Source organism: Meleagris gallopavo, chromosome 26, assembly GCF_000146605.3.
Source record: "Meleagris gallopavo isolate NT-WF06-2002-E0010 breed Aviagen turkey brand Nicholas breeding stock chromosome 26, Turkey_5.1, whole genome shotgun sequence".
NCBI lineage: Eukaryota > Metazoa > Chordata > Aves > Galliformes > Phasianidae > Meleagris > Meleagris gallopavo.
In genome coordinates this window covers 5,273,689-5,290,608 of record NC_015036.2, presented here as the reverse complement: position 1 = coordinate 5,290,608, position 16,920 = coordinate 5,273,689, and the positions used below count along the sequence as shown (strand labels likewise).

At 55.5% G+C, this 16,920-nt stretch overlaps 1 protein-coding gene across 1 annotated transcript; it reads left to right on the top strand.

Moving 5' to 3' along the window:
- The first annotated feature begins 265 nt into the window (after positions 1-265).
- Positions 266-16,300, top strand: PCSK7 (proprotein convertase subtilisin/kexin type 7). Its single transcript, XM_010723730.3, has 15 exons — positions 266-739; positions 1,035-1,169; positions 2,031-2,196; positions 3,979-4,069; positions 4,209-4,263; positions 4,994-5,132; positions 5,873-5,973; positions 9,941-10,108; positions 11,190-11,297; positions 12,254-12,356; positions 13,834-13,990; positions 14,137-14,231; positions 14,448-14,541; positions 14,883-15,000; positions 15,175-16,300. The coding sequence occupies exons 1-15, from the start codon at positions 266-268 to the stop codon at positions 15,568-15,570; spliced, it is 2,400 nt and encodes a 799-aa protein (XP_010722032.1). The 3' UTR covers positions 15,571-16,300.
- Positions 16,301-16,920: the final 620 nt, after the last annotated feature.

Below are 16,920 nucleotides of genomic sequence, written 5' to 3'. Positions count from 1 at the left end.
TGGAAGGGACCTCAAGGATCACGAAGCTCCAACCCCCTGCCGCATGCAGGGCCACCAACCTCCACATTTCACAGTCCCTTCCAACCCGGGCCATTCTGTGATTCGGTAATTCTGTGACAGTGCCAGGGACCCGCAGCAAACACAGCTGGGACTGTGGCACCTGCACCGGAAGTGCTGGAAACAGATTTCACCGTTCCTGTTTTTTGTTGCTGTTCCTTCTTCTCATCGATATTTGCCTTTTTCTCTTTTCCAGCCTGCCTGTCTGATGCCGCATCGGGAGTGGAGGTCGCCGCGATGGAGCGCAGGAGTGCAGGCTGTGCGCTGCATCCACACGTGCCTTTGGCTGGGCGCTGCCTGGATCCCCTTCGTGCTGTCCCACGGACTGAGCCGCAGCACGGAGCTCGATGATGGCCACAGTGTGGCCCGTGGTCACGGGGAGCTGGCGTGGGCCGTCAGCTTGGATGTGGCGGAGGAGGAACTGGAGCAGCGGGCGGAGCAGCTGGCCCAGACCGCGGGGCTGGTGAACATGGGCCGCATTGGGGAGCTCAAGGGCCATTACCTCTTCTCCTATCGGCCCGACAGCCACCCGGCACCGGAACCCGAAGCAATAAGGAGATCAGTGGACACTTTGTTTGCACAGCATGACAGCGTGCGGTGGCATTCGGAACAGAAGCTTCTGAAGCGCTCCAAACGCAGCCTGCACTTTAATGATCCCAAATACCCCCAGCAGTGGCATCTGGTGAGTGGTTTTTCTGCCTCTGCCCTGATAGCAATGTGGGGCCCCTTGTGTGGTTACGAGTGAGAAGTCACATAGGCAAAGCAGCAGCTGTCTGTGCATCCGGTGCTGCCCATGCAGTGCTGGTGCTCCGCTCTGTGGCTGAGCAGCTGTTGCACGCTGGCTGTGTAAAACTAACCCTTAGTGACTGTCCTTGACACCTCCCTGCACTCGCCCTGGCCCTGTGCTTTGTAATTGTGCAAAAGGTTCCCGCTCTCAGGGCTGATGCACTGCTCTCACTGTCCTTTCTGCTGCTCAGAACAACCGCAAGAGCCCCGGGAAGGACATCAACGTCACCGGCGTGTGGGAGCGGAACGTGACGGGGCGCGGTGTGACGGTGGTGGTGGTGGACGATGGCGTGGAGCACACCATCAAGGACATACAGCCAAATTATGTGAGTGCTGGGGCTGTGGGTGGGAGGGACAGTGGGCAGGTGGCTGGGCGTGCGAACACCCTGGTGGTGTCTGCTCATCTGTGAAAGCAGATGCCTGAGGAATCCCAGGCATTTATGCAGACTGGAAGGAGCAGTCCTTGAGAGCAGCCCTGCAGAGAAGGACCTGGGGACTCTGATGGATGAAAAACTGAACATGAGCCAGCAGTGCGCTCCTGCAGCTCAGAAAGCAAATGATATCCCGGGCTCCATCAGAAGAGCAGTGGCCAGCAGGGACAGGGAGGTGATTGTCCTTCTCTACTCTGACCTTGTGAGGCCCCATCCAGGTCTGGAGCTCCCAGTACAAGAAAGACAGAGAGCAGTTGGAGAGGGTCCAGAGGAGAGCCACGAAGATGATCAGGGGACTGGAGCACCTCCCCTACAAAGACAGACTGAGGGAGCTGGGCTTGTTCAGCCTGGAGAAGAGAAGGCTGCAGGGTGACCTGACTGCAGCCTTTCAGTACCTAAAGGGAGCCTACAAACAGGAGGGGAGTCAACTCTTTGAAAGGGTGGATAACAGCAGGACAAGGGAAAATGGTTTGAAGTTGAGGGAGGGAAGATTCAGGTTGGATGTCAGGGGGAAGTTCTTGACAGAGAGAGTGGTGAGGTGCTGGAACAGCTGCCCAGAGAGGCTGTGGATGCCTCTGGAGGTGTTCAAGGCCAGGTTGGATGGGGCCCTGGGGAGCCTAGTGTGGTATTAAATGTGGAGATTGGTGGCCCTGCGTGTGGCAGGGGGTTGGAGCTTCATGATCCTCGAGGTCCCTTCCAACCCTGGCCATTCTGTGATTCTGTGATTCCGAGTTGTGACCGTGGGTCTGTTTTCAGAGCCCAGAAGGCAGCTATGACTTGAACTCCAATGACCCCGACCCCATGCCTCACCCTGACGAAGAGAATGGCAACCACCACGGTACTCGCTGCGCAGGGGAGATCGCTGCTGTGCCCAACAACAGCTTCTGCACGGTGGGAGTTGCCTATGGGAGCCGCATTGCAGGTAGGTACAAGCTGTGGCAAAGCTGTGCACTGAGTGTCTCTGCTCTCCCCACGTGCTGCTGGGGCACGGCCCCCCGGAGAGGTGGCTCAGCCCAGGTGGCTGTGAATCAGGCAGGGCTTGCTGAGACCGGTTCCTTCCTTAGAGGTAGGGACTGGTGTTTTCCTCAGCTCTCTCCACAGAAGCCTGACAGCGCGCTAGGTGTGTGCTGGGAGTTTCCAAAATATTCACCACACAGCTAAGCAAATGTGTGCCACGCTGCACAGACATGTCTACTCCAGTGCAGAGCTACAGGGTGCATCTGGAGGCGTTGGAAAGCAAATGTCCCCGAATACACCGCATTCCCCTTAGGTGCAAAGTGCTGCACATCTACCTTGTGCAAAGCTGGAAATGTGCTTTGATTGTCTCTGGAGCTCTCACTTTCCTTTGCAGAGGGAAGTGAGATCTCTGTGCCTGACATTCTTGGCAGTGCTGCTGTGTGATTCTCTCCACACCCAGCAGATGGTGCCACATTCCCTGTGACAAGCGCCAGCCTCCTGTGACAGCCCTGCTGGAGGACAGGGTGGGCCCGAGGGTGCCAGCAGGGTCCTGGAGGCACAGAGCTTCCCAGGCCACTGCAGGTAGTTTCATGCCCCTGCCCTGCTCTGGCTCCCCATTGGGATGGTTCCAGAGCAGCCTATGGGTCATAGCACAGCCCCAGTCTCCTACCTGCCAAAGAGACCACAAACAGAAACTGCTGGTGGAACCGGGCTGGTAGGAGAAGAGGTCAGCTCAGTAGTTTAACTGTGGCACTGTGAATGTAGCAGTAGGAAGGGGTTAGTTCAAGCTCACTGTGTCAGAACCCAGCATTTCTTTGACCTTTGGCTCTCCAAATATGCGCCTGACTTTGCAGAGTGAGTGCAGGAGGAAAGCCTTGAGCTCTGGGATGGCACAGGGAGACATGCCACGGCAGCATGGAAGTGCTGGAGCCAGCACGGTGCCAGCTGGAGCAGGCAGAGCCAGCACATCCCTAGCTGGGCTGCTCAGCTCCTCCACAGAGCAAGGCTCAGATGTGACAGTAAAAAGCCACATGCACTATGCCGGGCAGGAGCTGAGATGGGTGGGCAGTTATACTGTTTATAAATAATCTTAATTGAGATGTGTGCCTGGTTTCCATTTGTAACATTCTTTGCCAACCGAAACTATGATGTAAAACTGTAGTTATTAAGGGTTAGGGTCAAGGAAAACTCATCACTGAGCTTTTGTTTATACTGCTGTAGAGGTCCTGAGCACAGTAATTGTGGTGTCTTACGTCTCTTGTACCCTTTCCTCAGTCATCAAGCATGCCACCCATCCCAAAGTAATGCCTGGCCATTTGGTGGTTTGGAAGGGGAAGCAATTGTTCCAGGCAGGGACTAACCCTGAAAAGAAGCAATAACATGGAGCAGTGCTCTGGGCAAAGATGTTCTGGAGCACTTAGGAGTGAGTCTAACTGGTGTTCAGTTGTCCTTTCCCTGTCACCAACTCGATTCTGGCCACGGGACTGGAGTACTTGCTTATCAGAAAAGCTGTGTCTGGCAGAGGATGTGGAACTGAGCGTGAGGATGTGTCTGCAGTTCCAGATCCTGACTTCAGTGTGCCCCTGCAGACTGATCCCTGGTTATAGTTCCAGGAGATCTGGTTCAGTCAGGCTGGGAGTGCAAGCGTCCCTCGTGTGAACCCGCTGAGGAATTTGTTCATGCTGTTTACACAGCTTGCTTTGATCCCCTTCTATCACGTTCATTGTCTTCTGTCTTCTGTCTGCAGGCATCCGAGTGCTGGATGGGCCCCTCACTGACAGCATGGAGGCCATCGCCTTCAACAAGCATTATCAGATCAATGACATCTACAGCTGCAGGTGAGCCTGCAGCACCTCTAGTTGGGAAGCTTTCTTTGCATTACTCCAACACCGTGTAGCTCCTTCTGATGGCAAACCATAACGGGAGGAAGTGTTGCTGTCTGTGACTCCTCTTACATCACAGTGTCTCTCTTTGCAGCTGGGGTCCAGATGATGATGGGAAAACTGTGGATGGCCCCCATCAGCTGGGAAAGGTACAAAGCAGTTCCAGCAGCAGGGTCGCCCCTGGCCTGGCCCTGCAATGCTGGTGGTTTTTTTCCTGCCTGAGCAGGCAGGGCAGGGTGTTGCTGTGGTGCAGCACACAGTTGTTGGCTCCCATCACTGCCAGTAGAGGTGTTACACGTTTGTGTGGTGGGGAGAGGTGACGTTGCTGTGGGAGGGCAGTGTTCAGGCAGTGCTGGATGAGCTTTCCAAGGAGAGGTTGGCTGTAGCAGGAGAATACTGTTTTGCAACCTGTGATGTTATTGTGACACCTTTTTGCAACCCAAATGATGTTCAGGGTGCTCTCAGCTCAGACCAGGCATTCCTAGCACTAACAGCTGCCTGCAAACAGCTTCTGCTGCAGGATGCTGCACTGAGGGCTTGCTGCAGGGAGCCCCAAAACGGACTCCACATTGCTTGTGGGATGTGGTTCTGCTTAATTTCTCTTTTGCTTGGCAGCCTCCTGCTGTACTTTTCTAACCATGAGATAGCTGTTTTGTGCCATTTGGAGCAATGCTGACACCTGGGGTATCACCTTGAGGTGACAAATTGTTTCCAGTTACGCAGTTTGTTCTCTCGCTGTGTGCAGATACTGCAGGAGGAAGCTCTGGGGCACAGTATGTCAGGTGTACATCAGGGCTGAGGCCTTGTAGAGGAGCAGAGAGCCTCACTCAGCAGGATGCTGGGGAAGGCAGCACCTGCAGAACTGTCCCCTCTCCACAGGCTGCCCTGCAGCACGGTGTGATAGCCGGCCGCAGGGGCTTCGGGAGCATCTTTGTGGTGGCCAGCGGCAATGGAGGGCAGCACAACGACAACTGCAACTATGATGGTTATGCCAACTCCATCTACACTGTCACAATAGGTGAGCGTACATGTCTTCTGTCTTGCTCTTTCCCAGGGAACGAGAAATTGTTGCCTGCATTCAGACTTCCATCACCCAGGCTGTGAAACCCATGCTGCCGTGTTTGGGGAATGACTTGAAACGCAGCATTCCCAGTATGTGTGTTAGAAAAGAAACATCTAATCCATTTTCTTGAGGCCAGAAGCTACATGGGGGGTAGAAAAGCTGTTTAATATTAAGCACAGTGAAAGGTTGTTTTTAGTGGCTGCCTTTCCTGTAAATCTTCCAGCCTTGGAAAAATACAGGCTTGGGTCTGGTTTCCTTCCCCAGCTCCCAGGAGCAGGCCCTGTCAGTGCTCTGTCTCTGCTGGCAGTGTTTGCACTGAAAGTTGTCCTGGTGCTGAGGGAGAGCATGTGGGGCTAGGAAGCCATATACACCATGGCCTGACCCTCCTCCTGTCCACCTCTGCACCTGGACCTTTGGGGGGTTAGGATGTGCTCAGGGCTTGTTATTGACAAAGCCAGGTATCTGCCTGGAGCAGCAGACATTGCAAAGCAGCAAAGCAACCATCCTGCCCTCCCCTTCTTCCTCTGTGTCTGGGGAAGGGAGGAGTCCACCTGCAAGTATAGACCACGGTAGCAGATGGGGATGTGGAAGAAGCACAGCTAGCAGAGCAGGTCCTCAGGGGTTCATCACTTTGCAATTTCAGTGGTTAAAATGAGACAGGCTTCATATGGTCACTGCCTTTTGCTTTCCTCCAGGTGCAGTGGATGAGATGGGCTCCATGCCATTCTATGCTGAGGAGTGTGCCTCCATGTTGGCCGTGACCTTCAGTGGTGGGGACAAGATGATGAGGAGCATTGTGAGTACCACGTGAGGCACATGTCTTCCCCTGGGCTCTGCCAGCTGCAGGGCTGTAACAGTCCAGCAAAGAGCAGGGACAAGGCTCTGTCTCTTCCGACTACCACGCAGCTGTGAGGCAGGGAATTATTATGCTTTTTGGCTGGGTCCTACATAAATAATGGTCTGAGCAGGAGATTCCTGTTTCTAGCTGTTCCGAGTGCTGTCACTGTCAGCAGGTAACTTGCAGTGCTGTGGCCTTCTCTCAGCAGGGGTGTTCCCTGGGCACGCTGTGTTCCTGGCCCCAGGTGCAGATCCTGTCTGCGTCATTTTTGCCTCCACAACTGCAGGATCCAAAAGGGACAGGGTCTGCCTTGTCTTATCTCCTGCCTTGTGCTGCTGGGAGCTGCAGGGAGACATCTTCTGGGACAGGGGCCACTTGGGTGACCCCAGAGAAATTCCTCTGCACTGTGTCTCTGGGAACGTCACCAGGAGCTCCTTCGGTGACAGCTGGAAAACAAGCAGTGTCCCATCTGTGTGTGCCCCTTTTGAACAGCAGGGATGGAGCTTGGATCCCTGCGGGCTTTCCTGAGGGCAGGGGCCAGAGTGGTGGTGGGGTGTCTGCTATGGCTGCATCACGTCCTGTCACCTCCGTTCTGCGTGGAGAGCCAGGAGCAACGTTGGTCTCATTAAGCTGCTTGGCCACAGCTCTTCTATTCTGGCACATGTGCCTCTCCCAGCTGAATATTTTTTTTTCTGAATATTTTTATCAGCTTTTCCTTTTTTTGCCAAAAAATGACTTCTTGTCAACAAAATGTCCTTTTTCCCCAAGCCAAGCAGCCAGGCCTGTTTTCACCAGCCCCAGGCCTGACCCAGCACATTCATACCAGGACAGAGATGCACTCAGGGAGCTGTCAGGCTAACCAACCCCTACAGCTGTGTGCTGGCTCTGTTCTGTGGTGTCACCAGGAGCTGCAAAGCCCAAGCCATCCTGGGGTGTCCCATTCCCAGGGCAGGCAGAAGAGAGATGATCCCATGAGCAGGGAAGTGTGGCTGTGGCTCTGTGCCTGATTGAGAGGTGCTGAATCTGGACTTGTCAGACAGGCTTGTCCACACGTTGGGTAAAGTGGGAGAACAGAGAGAGCCTGGGAGAGGAGCACAGGGAATGGGAGAGCCTGGGCTTCTTAGCTGCCTAGCTGAGACTCACAAGCCTTTGTGCAGCTCCTCTCAGGTCCAGCACCAGGGCAGATGTCGCTCACTTACTTCAGCACGGCACAGTCTGCCCAGAGCAATGACTCAGCTCATGCAGCAGGGAAAGTAAAACCCAGAATGGAGCTCATTTTTTTTAGTATCAGAAATAACTTCAGTTGTCCCATGCTGGTTTGGAAATTCGATGCTAGGAAACTAGGCAACAGCAGCCAAGTAAGGTCTGTACTCTGTACAGGAGCTGCTGTGCTTTCAGTTACAAGTCTTTGGGTTTGTGTCCAGCTGCCCACAGTCTGCTGGTGGTGAGGTAGCTTTGGAGGTCTCAGATGCCCCTTCATTTTTAATACTGACAATGATGTGGCAGCTGGTATTCCATCAAGGAGCCAGAAGGAGAGGCTGTGCAGAGCCTGGGAATAAAGTATGACAGAGCCATCCTTCTTCTTTGCATTGATGTGACTGCTCCTCTATGAGCCCCTTTCTTATTATAACCTGCACACCCCTTTTCATAGTCTCCTGCTCTTAAGTGCCCTGTAACTGTGCTTCAGTGGTGTCAGGGTTAACTTCTGAGCCATCTGCTGGGCTTTTTTCTTTTACCAGTCTGTAAACTTTGTGTGGTTTCCTTAATGGGAAGAATTTAATACAGCTTCTGGCACGAGCTGTATTTCCTAGTGAAAGTTTATGCTGCTCAGGGTGTTCTTTGTAGGACGTGCAGTGTCCGAGTGCTAACTGAAGTTGTTAACAGCTGACAGAATGGTATGGCATCAAACATAGAAGGAAACAAAAAGTGCAGCTCTTGGCAGTGCAGTGTGTCTCCCTGCTGAGAGCAGAGGGAGACAGACATTTGCATTTTGCAAGGAGATGGCATAATTTGGGAACTTCTTTTGAGGCTCTGTGTGCTCCTGCACAGCCCAGTATGATCCCTCTGCAGGCATCCTGTGGTTCTGAGGTTACAGCGTGGTCAGCAGGGAGGATAAACCAGAGTCACACAAGCACTGTATCTGCCTTGAGCTTCTCCCTATGTTGCTTAGTTCAGGCCCAGTTCCTCCCCCTCTCCAAAGGAAGCTATCTGCATTTTTTGCTTTACAACTGCAATGTGTTATCCCTGAAACAAGGGCGTCCCAGGAGTCTTTATGTTGAGTTTGAGTTCCCTATAAATAGTTTCCCTCTTAATCAGCTCATTCAAATTGGTATTTGGGTCCTAATTGCAGCATTTGAGCGTGGTGTGTGTGTGTCTGTCTATGACCAGTGCAGGTTTTCATGCGTGGGAGCAGAGCTGAGAGATGTCACCTCCCAAAGCTCCCAGGGAGGTGAACTGAAGCCATCTCATACTGGTTTCAGTACCCAAGGCCTGGCCAGGAGCTGTCTGGGAAATGTTTGCAGGCTTTTCAGCAACCAATCTCTGACCCTCTCCCCCTGCTGCTGCTGCCCTGCTCTTGTTGTTGTTTTGGTCGAGGCTGAGGGAGGATGATGGGATCTCTGGCTGCCCCTCCTGTCTCTGAGCCTGATCTCAGCAACCACGGAGAGAAGGAAAGCTTGTGCTCTGCAAATTCCTGCCTGCTGGCTGGGGGGGAAGCTGCTGGTGCGGAAGAGACTGCTGGAGACAGGCGGATTAGTGGTGGTTGATGCAGGCAGGGGGGCTTAGGACCAGCTCCCCACATCTGTGTTCTGAAGGGCGAGTTCTTGGGCTTACAAAGATTTTTCTCTCTTATTTTGTGTAAAAGCCTTGTATGTGGGGAGCTGGAGCCTGGATGCTGGCGCTGGCACACTGTGTTCATGTTGGGGCACTGCATGGTGCTCGGCAGCATGTGGGGCAGTGCTCTTCTCTGCCTGTGCTATCATGCTCTGATTCCTGCTCCACCATCCCGATGCCAAAATGTTTTCCCATCCGTTCACCTGGGACAGATGGAGTTTAACAGACATTTGTGGCTGGGCTGGCTACCTGAGAGAGAGGGATCTGCACTCCTGGCTGCACAAAGCCTGCTTGTGACTGCCATGGCATCAGTGCTGCAGGGGCTGGCTTGGTTCCTCCTTTCCTGGGACAGTCTGCTCAGCCCAGGCACAGACACCCGGGGCTGGAACAGGTTTTCACCATCCTGAGCAAAGAATAATCTGGTGTCCCAGTGGACCCTGGCACTGGAGGAGGGGCTAGCTAGGTGAGCCCGTGCCTGACTCTTTCTTCCACTCCCAGGTTTTCTGAGCCCCCTCTTCATGTTCCCAGCCAGCCCTTGGGGGATCTTTTCTTCCTCACCAGGCTTGTGGTAGAGCAATAGCAATTGCATCAGTATTGCTGATGGTAACGTACAAGCAATAGATCAACATTGCAGGGCACTCAAGTAAACCTACCAGCTTGCATGCACCATCCTGCATGCTGCTGGGGGTGCTCATGCAGTAAATTAGGGCTCTTGCTTCCTCATAGTGCCCACGGGCTGCTCTCCCTTTGCAAGCTCTTCACATCTGCCTTCTCTGCCAGGAGCACAGCTGCTGGCCTGTTGTGCTTAAGCATTGCTCATTTCTTAGCTGTGCACAGGGCAGAGCCCCAGAGCCTCTGCCTTTTATGCTATCTCCATAGTGTGAGGAGCAGTGCTGATCTCTGGATGCCCCTCCAGAGCAACTGAGCCGCTGTCCTGTGTCCCCAGGGCTAGTGGCTGTGTCTCAGGCTGAGCGTGGGCTGCCATGAAACAGGTGGCACAAGAGCACGGCTCATTTGCTCCCATTCCCAGCCCAGCCACAGCAGCGTGGCAAAGATTGGTGTGATAGGAGGCATCTCTCCTCTGTCTCTGAAGGTGACGACAGACTGGGACTTGCAGAAGGGCACAGGATGCACGGAAGGCCACACAGGGACGTCAGCTGCAGCTCCGCTTGCTGCAGGGATGATTGCTCTGATGCTGCAGGTGCGGCCGTGCCTCACCTGGAGAGATGTGCAGCACATCATCGTCTTCACAGCCACCAAGGTGAGCCAGCGGCCCTCCCTCCTGCTGCATCTCCCACAGCTTCCCTCCAAGGATGCTTCGGATAGCCGTGGTCCTGCAGTGCACAATCTTGTTATGTCTATCTGCCCCTTTATAAATCTCTCGGTTGTCTGGCTCCCAGCAAATGGATGGCGTTCTCCCCTCACCCCATGTTCCCTCCAGGAATGCGGCAGAGGCATTTTCCACTGTCATGATAACAAATGAGGTATTTGCTCCAGGAGTGCCTCCATCCGTACAGGTCTTCCACGGACTCACCGATCCTCGCCTGCAGACCCTGGGAGTGTGTGAACACGCAGTGTGCCTGACACACGTCCCCAGCGTGCCACCCAGCACTGTGCAGTGGGAAAGCAAGGAGCTCTGTCCTGCTCCAGCCTTTCCTTGTATTCTCCAGAGAGCTGAGCTCTTGGAAACAGACATAACAGAGAGCTCAGTGGCAAACACGGCCTTTGCTTTTGCACAGCCCTGACTCCAGCCCAGCTCCTGCTGACATGGTGGAGCTCCCAGCAGAAACCTGGAGTGGGAACTGTTGGAGCTTTTGATTCCAAAGGACAGGGCTCCTTCACAACCTCCAGGGAGCAGGAATCTGTGTCCAGCTCGTACTGTATCTAAGAGGAAACTCACTTTGGCACAGGGCAATGTTTTCCACAACTTCAGGCCAGCTTTGCCTGTGCAGTGCAACCTGATAAATGATGGAATACAGATCCTTCTGGCCTGAATCTTGTTGATTTAAAGGACTAGGTTCCTTCTCCCCAAGGCTTCTGCCATTCCACAGGCCTTGGCTTGGGTGGCAGGGAGAAAGGAGCAGCTGGGATGTTTCAGAGCAGAGGCATTTGTGCCCTTTTGTGCTGTTTGATTTCCTTTCTGAGGAGCTGGGAAGCCTGTTTGTCCTGGGACTTGTTTCAAGCAAAGGTCAACCCATTTCTTTGTAATGAGGCCATATAGGTTTGCCTCCCCACTCTGCAGGAGATTTCTGAGCCTCCCTTCCTTCAGACCCAGTTCTTTTGCTCTGGATTTGCAGGGCTGCCGGGGTGCCCCAAGGTAATGAGTTCTTATTTCTTTTCAGTACGAGGATCGTCACGCAAAGTGGGACGTCAACCGGGCCGGCTTCAGCCACAGCCATCAGCATGGCTTTGGCCTGCTCAACGCCTGGAGGCTGGTTAACGCTGCCAAGGTAATTCTGCCCCCGTCCCAGGGGGCTCCAGAGGCCCCTAGAGCAGACCTACCCCAGCAGCGGGGGCAGTTCCCTGTGCTGGCAGCACGGCGGGGTGACACTGTTGCAGTGCAGGCCAGCAGCGAGGCTGTCATCCTGCCGGCCCTCACTGCAAGGCTGCTTTTGGTATGAAGTCATGAGGCTTTCGGCAGTGCCTGAAACCTGCTGCCGAGCTGCTGCTCTCTCACAACTATATATAGCCATGGGCGAGAACTTTCGCTCGTGGGAGACGACAGCTCTGATTCATGGCTTGGGGAGGTTCGTCAGCAGCCCCAGCACCTTCCCCATGCACACCATGCTGCAGGGAGGGCATCGTGCCCCAAAGAACCAGAGCATTCTGAGCTGGCAGCTCTGTGTCCCGGGGCCTCTGTGGTGTGCTGTGGTCAGAGCAGGGACATCCCAACCTCTACTCCCTCATACCACCAGTTCCATGGAGACCAGAGCACTCTCCTTTGGCTCTTCATCCTCACCCACCTACAGAGTGCTGTGTGGCTGTCCAGGGTTGCTGCCTGTTGCCAGCAATGCTCAATTTTTCATGGGATTGTACGGTATGCTCTTCTCCCAGGACTTTGAGTCCTACCCTGCTGTGCTGCTAAAAACATAACAGCTCCAACTAACTACTCAAAGCCACTCATCGCAAAGTGATGGAGACAAAACCAAAGGTGCTGTTTTCCTGGAGTCACGAGTCTGATCAGCCTCTCTAGCCCACAGGCAGTTCCTTTGCTTCTGCTCTTAGACTCATGGGCACTCTTCCCCAGCCCTGCGCTGCTTGTCACTGTCTGCGTTTGCAAGTTGGGCCCATATCTGCACACAGGAGGGGTGATATGAGTGGCTGGCAAGAGTGATGGGAGATGAGGACGTGGTCATGCAGGGAGGGACCAGGCTTGTACTGAACCCTTTTGCCTTCCACCTGGCAGATCTGGGAGTCTGTTCCATACCTCGCCTCGTATGTCAGCCCGGTGCTGAAGGAGGGCAGGAGCATCCCTCTGCTGCCACAGGAGCTGGAAGCCACGTGGAATGGTAAGGGCAGGCGTGGTGCCATGTGGCAGCGTGTGCTTCTGCTGAGGCCTCAGAGCCTGTCCACCACGTACAGTGCAGGACAAGCCACAAAGGGGTTAAGTGCTGGCCTGCCTGGCCCCTTCCCTGTCTCTTTCCGCTGCCCACAGAATCACAGAGTGGCCAGGGTTAGAAGGGACCTCAAGGATCATGAGTCTCCAACCCCCCTGCCACATGCCCCTCCCCAGAGGACCTGTTTCTGTTGATTTGCACGCCCTGCCTGCTCCCCATGATAACTCCATCCCATAGATTGATGTCTCTGAAGAGCCAGACAGGCTTTAGTGCACTGGGCTGTGCTGGGCAGCAGCCAGACCTGTTCCTCTGGCTTTGACCATTTTAGGTAATGCTCCAGCTCCTGACTTGGCCGGCCGCTGTCCACATAAACAAGGCGATGCTCAAGCTGCTACCAGTGGGAAGGAGAGCTGGGCTTTGCCCTGCAGCCTTCCCACCCCCAGCAGCACCCAGCTCCCTGCTGACCTCCCCACTGCCCTGGCTGCAGCCCCTGGCAGGGGGACTACCAGTGGCCAGAGTTCCCCCAGGAAGGAGTGGGGAGCTCAGCAGCCCAGCACCTCACTGTTGATCCTCTCCCTTCCCTCCTTACTGGCCAGCTGGGAGATGCTGGGTGGGCACAGGTTGCACACTCTCCCTCTGTCCTGTCCTCAGGCTCCCTGGCTGCCCTGCAGGCACCAGCACTGCAGAAACCAAGGGGTGAGAAAGTGACTGCAGGGGTCTGGCAGCAGGGTTAGCCCTGCTGTGCCTCGGAGATGAGGGCCAGGGCTAAAGCTGCTCCTTTTGCCCTAAATGGAATTATGAGCTGAAAGCTGAGCAGCTACAGCTTTGGGAAGAGGCAAAAAAGAGGCAACTGGGAGAAGTATGTGCAGAGGAATGTGCAGCCAGGGGCACTGTGGTCCCCCAGGTGCTGCAGGCTGGCTCAGGGTTAACCCTTTCCCCTTGTGGCCTCAGGGAGCACATTGCAGTCCTGGGCTGTGCCTGCTGTGCCTTTATAGGAGGCTGCAGAGTGCCCACCTGCTTCTTGGGCTGCCTAGAGGGGGCTGAGCCACATGATACAACCTGTTCTGAAGTGTGCCAGGATTTCCTCTTCTATAATTAGTGGCTTCAGGGATGTAAATATCTGTGGAGCTGTGAATGGTTTGAGACTGGAAGAGGGAGTCTGGACACCAGGTTTCTCACCCTCTTTCCAAATCTGGCTCCTGTATAGCTTTGGTTCAAAGCAGCCCCTGGGGCTGCTGAAAGCTTACACAAATCCAGAGGGAATGGATTGATAAGGAGCAAGGTGTTATTTCATTGCAGTGTCCAGAGCACACTGGGTGGGCTGATGAGCCTGCAGGCCCTGAGTCAGGGCAGGGGAAAGCTGGGTGCCAGCAAGACCCTTCTTGGCTCTGGGGCGAAGGCAGCAATCAGTGTTTGTGTCCTTTTGTAGTCACCACCACCGACCTACAGCTCTCTGGCATGAGAACCCTGGAGCACGTGGCAGTCACTGTCACCATAACGCACCCCCGCCGTGGCAACCTGGAGATCAGGCTCTTCTGCCCCAGTGGCATGATGTCCCTGATAGGAACCACCAGGAGCATGGACTCGTAAGCACTGGGGGAACAGAGGCTCACACCACAGAGCAGGACACCCAGCCCATCTGGCCCTGAGCAGGAAAGTCAGGGCCTGTGTCCAGCCCTGTGTCTCAGGCTGCTTTACAAACTCATGGTTCATTTCTCCCATTCTCTGGCAGGGATCCCAATGGCTTTGCTGACTGGACCTTCTCCACGGTTCGATGCTGGGGTGAGGAAGCACAGGGCACGTACAGGCTGGTCATCAGGGACACCGGTGAGTCCTGCTGCTGGGGTGCTCTCGGGCAACAGCTGGGACTGTGGCTGAGATGGGAGCAACCCCTCTCAGAGCCACTTGGCCAGGGTGTGCACCAGTACCCTGGCTCCCTGCCGTGCCCTGGGGAGCTGCCAGCCCAGCACCTGGGCTGCAGTAGGTTAGCCTGATGCATTGCCAGGTGGGAGTTCCCTCTGGTCCAACCTGTTTCTTCCCCAGGAGATGAGAATCTGAGGCCTGGGACCTTGAAACAGTGGCAGCTCACCTTGTACGGCTCCTCCTGGACCTCAGCAGAGATAAAGGAGCGGCAGAGGTAGGAGACCACAACCCCATCTCAGGGGGGATACAGGAGCTGGAGGGCTAAGGGACGTTACAGAAGTCTCTGAGCTGGAGCAGCTTGACTGGAGCAGTGCCATCACGAGGTACAAGGCAGGGTGAGGAAGAGGGGCTGCAGCTCAGCAGCTGTCACCTCGCACAGGGTTGCCCTCAATAGGTGGCAGAGGCGGGTCTTGGGCTGCATAGAAGAGCCTTATTGAAGAGCAGGAAACCCTCAGTGGTGTGAAAGGTGCTCCAGAGCCTTCACAAGCATGTCAGATGTTCTGTCGGGAGCCATGTCTGCCTGTGGGACCCTCAGCGAGTGCCTCTATCTTCCAGACTGCTGGAAGAAGCCATGAGTGGGCAGTACCTGAACAGCGACTTCTCCCTGCCCTGCCCTCCGGGTCTGGAGATCCCGGAGCAGCAGCACTACACCATCACAGCCAACACACTCAAGGTGAGCCTGCCGTGGGCTGCTGGGAGGTGCGGGGTAGGCCAGGAAGTCACTGGAGAACCTGCATCACTGATCCTGCTGGTGCTGGGGCCTCTGCTGTGGGACGTGCCAGGTGATACCGTGCAGCTGTGGGGTAGTTGAAGGGTTTTGTGTCTAAAGGGATTTCCTCCTTCACAGACCCTGCTGCTGTTGGGATGCTTTGCTGTGTTCTGGACTTTCTACTACATGCTGGAGGTTTGCCTGAGCAGGAACAACGTGGGGCTTGACCTGACCTGTCACAGCTCCACTGCCTGCAGATGGTACCGGCAGGGAGGGAAGCACAGAGCCCTCGAGAACGGGTTGGAGATGGAGTCCGTGCCACTCTACAGGGAGAAGGGAGTTGAGGACATCGAGGTGGAGTGTGAACTGCTGGAGTCTGCCCAGGAGGATACAGGGGAGGAGGGGTCCTGGACCCCCACCCGCTCCAAACTTCCCACTAGCAGCAGAGCTTCAGCCTCCACCACAGCAGGGTACCTGGGCCGGGAGGCAGCAGCTGAGCTCCTCGCAGACGACAGAGAGCTCCAGGCATGCTAGCAGGGGATGGGCTTTGGGCTGTGTCCCCCTACTCGGTACGTCCATCCTGGGCACGGGCAGCAGAGACTTCCTGAGCCACCAGGGACCATTGTCACTGTGTCCTGCGGAAGGTGCTGTTGGAAGTGGCTCAGAAACATGGAGAAATTCTGCTGGCAGTGGGAGAGGAGCTTCCCTTTCCCTTGCTCTGGAAAACAAAGCAAGCCTTAAGCCCATTCCTCGAGGAGCTCGCTCCCTGTCCCCTGTGCTCTGGCCCCGCCACATTGTCCTCTCCAGCAAGCACACACGCAGTCGCACGCTTGGGGAGGCAGAAGGCAGCAGAGCTTCCTCGCCCATCCTGGTCATGGGGTGCAGTGAGAAAACAGCGCAGAGTGCACTGGGTGCCACCTCTGCCACATCCCCTGTGCCTGTGCCGAGCTGCAGGAAGGGCAGAGGGATGGCATGTCCCTGCCTGGGACCTGCTGCAGCAAACAAAGCAGCCCCTCGCTGGGGTTGTTGTGCTGCCGCTCGCTGGGGCACGAGCCCATGCTGGGAAGGATGGGGTTCCGTGCAGTGCCTGCTTTGGGCTGGGAATGGGAGGATGGAGTTGCTCTGGCAGTGGCTCATCTGCGAGCAGGGCTGGTTTGTTCACGTGTCTTTGGATTCGCTGGTTTATTTTTTTAAAGCTGGGGGTTGTTTTTTAAACAGGAAAGTCCTATTGTGCAACTTTCCAAATAAAGCCTTCTAAAAACCCTCCTCTCCCCACTCCGTGACTCTCTGCCCTCCCAAGCCTTGCTTGGGTTGGGAACCTGCATCACGCAGTGCTGGGGCCATGGAGCTGCCTTCCTGGGTGCCCATAGCCCTCTGTACTCTTTCCCTGCAGCCAGGGCTGCTCCTGGCAGGGGTGAGCGAGGGCCTGGGCAGGTGGAAGAAGGAATGGCAGCAGCCATTGGGAGAGTGTAGAGACCCCAAGCTCGGCACCATCCGCCTCTCCAGGGCTTTGGCTTCCCTGGATGCCCGCAGGAGGAAACCTCGGCACGCCGCGCTAGATGAACAACCTTTTAATTTTGACAAAAACGAAGTACAAAACCGAGGCCAATTTTCTTTTCTCCCCATTTGCAAGGATCTCTGCCGGAGTGACTTTTGGCCGGTGTGGGGTGGTGGGCAGGCAGGGTGGCTCCGGGTGCTGGGGCACGCGCCCGCCCCAGGGAGGGCCATGGGGCACCGTGGGTCCCCACGAGCGTGGCTCGGCACAGCGGGGCAGGAGCAGCTCGCAGCGGGGCTCACAGGGGTGAAGCGGGGAGCGTGCGAGGCCGGAGAGAAGAGGAGAGCTCGAGAGGCCGCCTGGGAGCCGGAGCGAGCACGGCAGGGCAT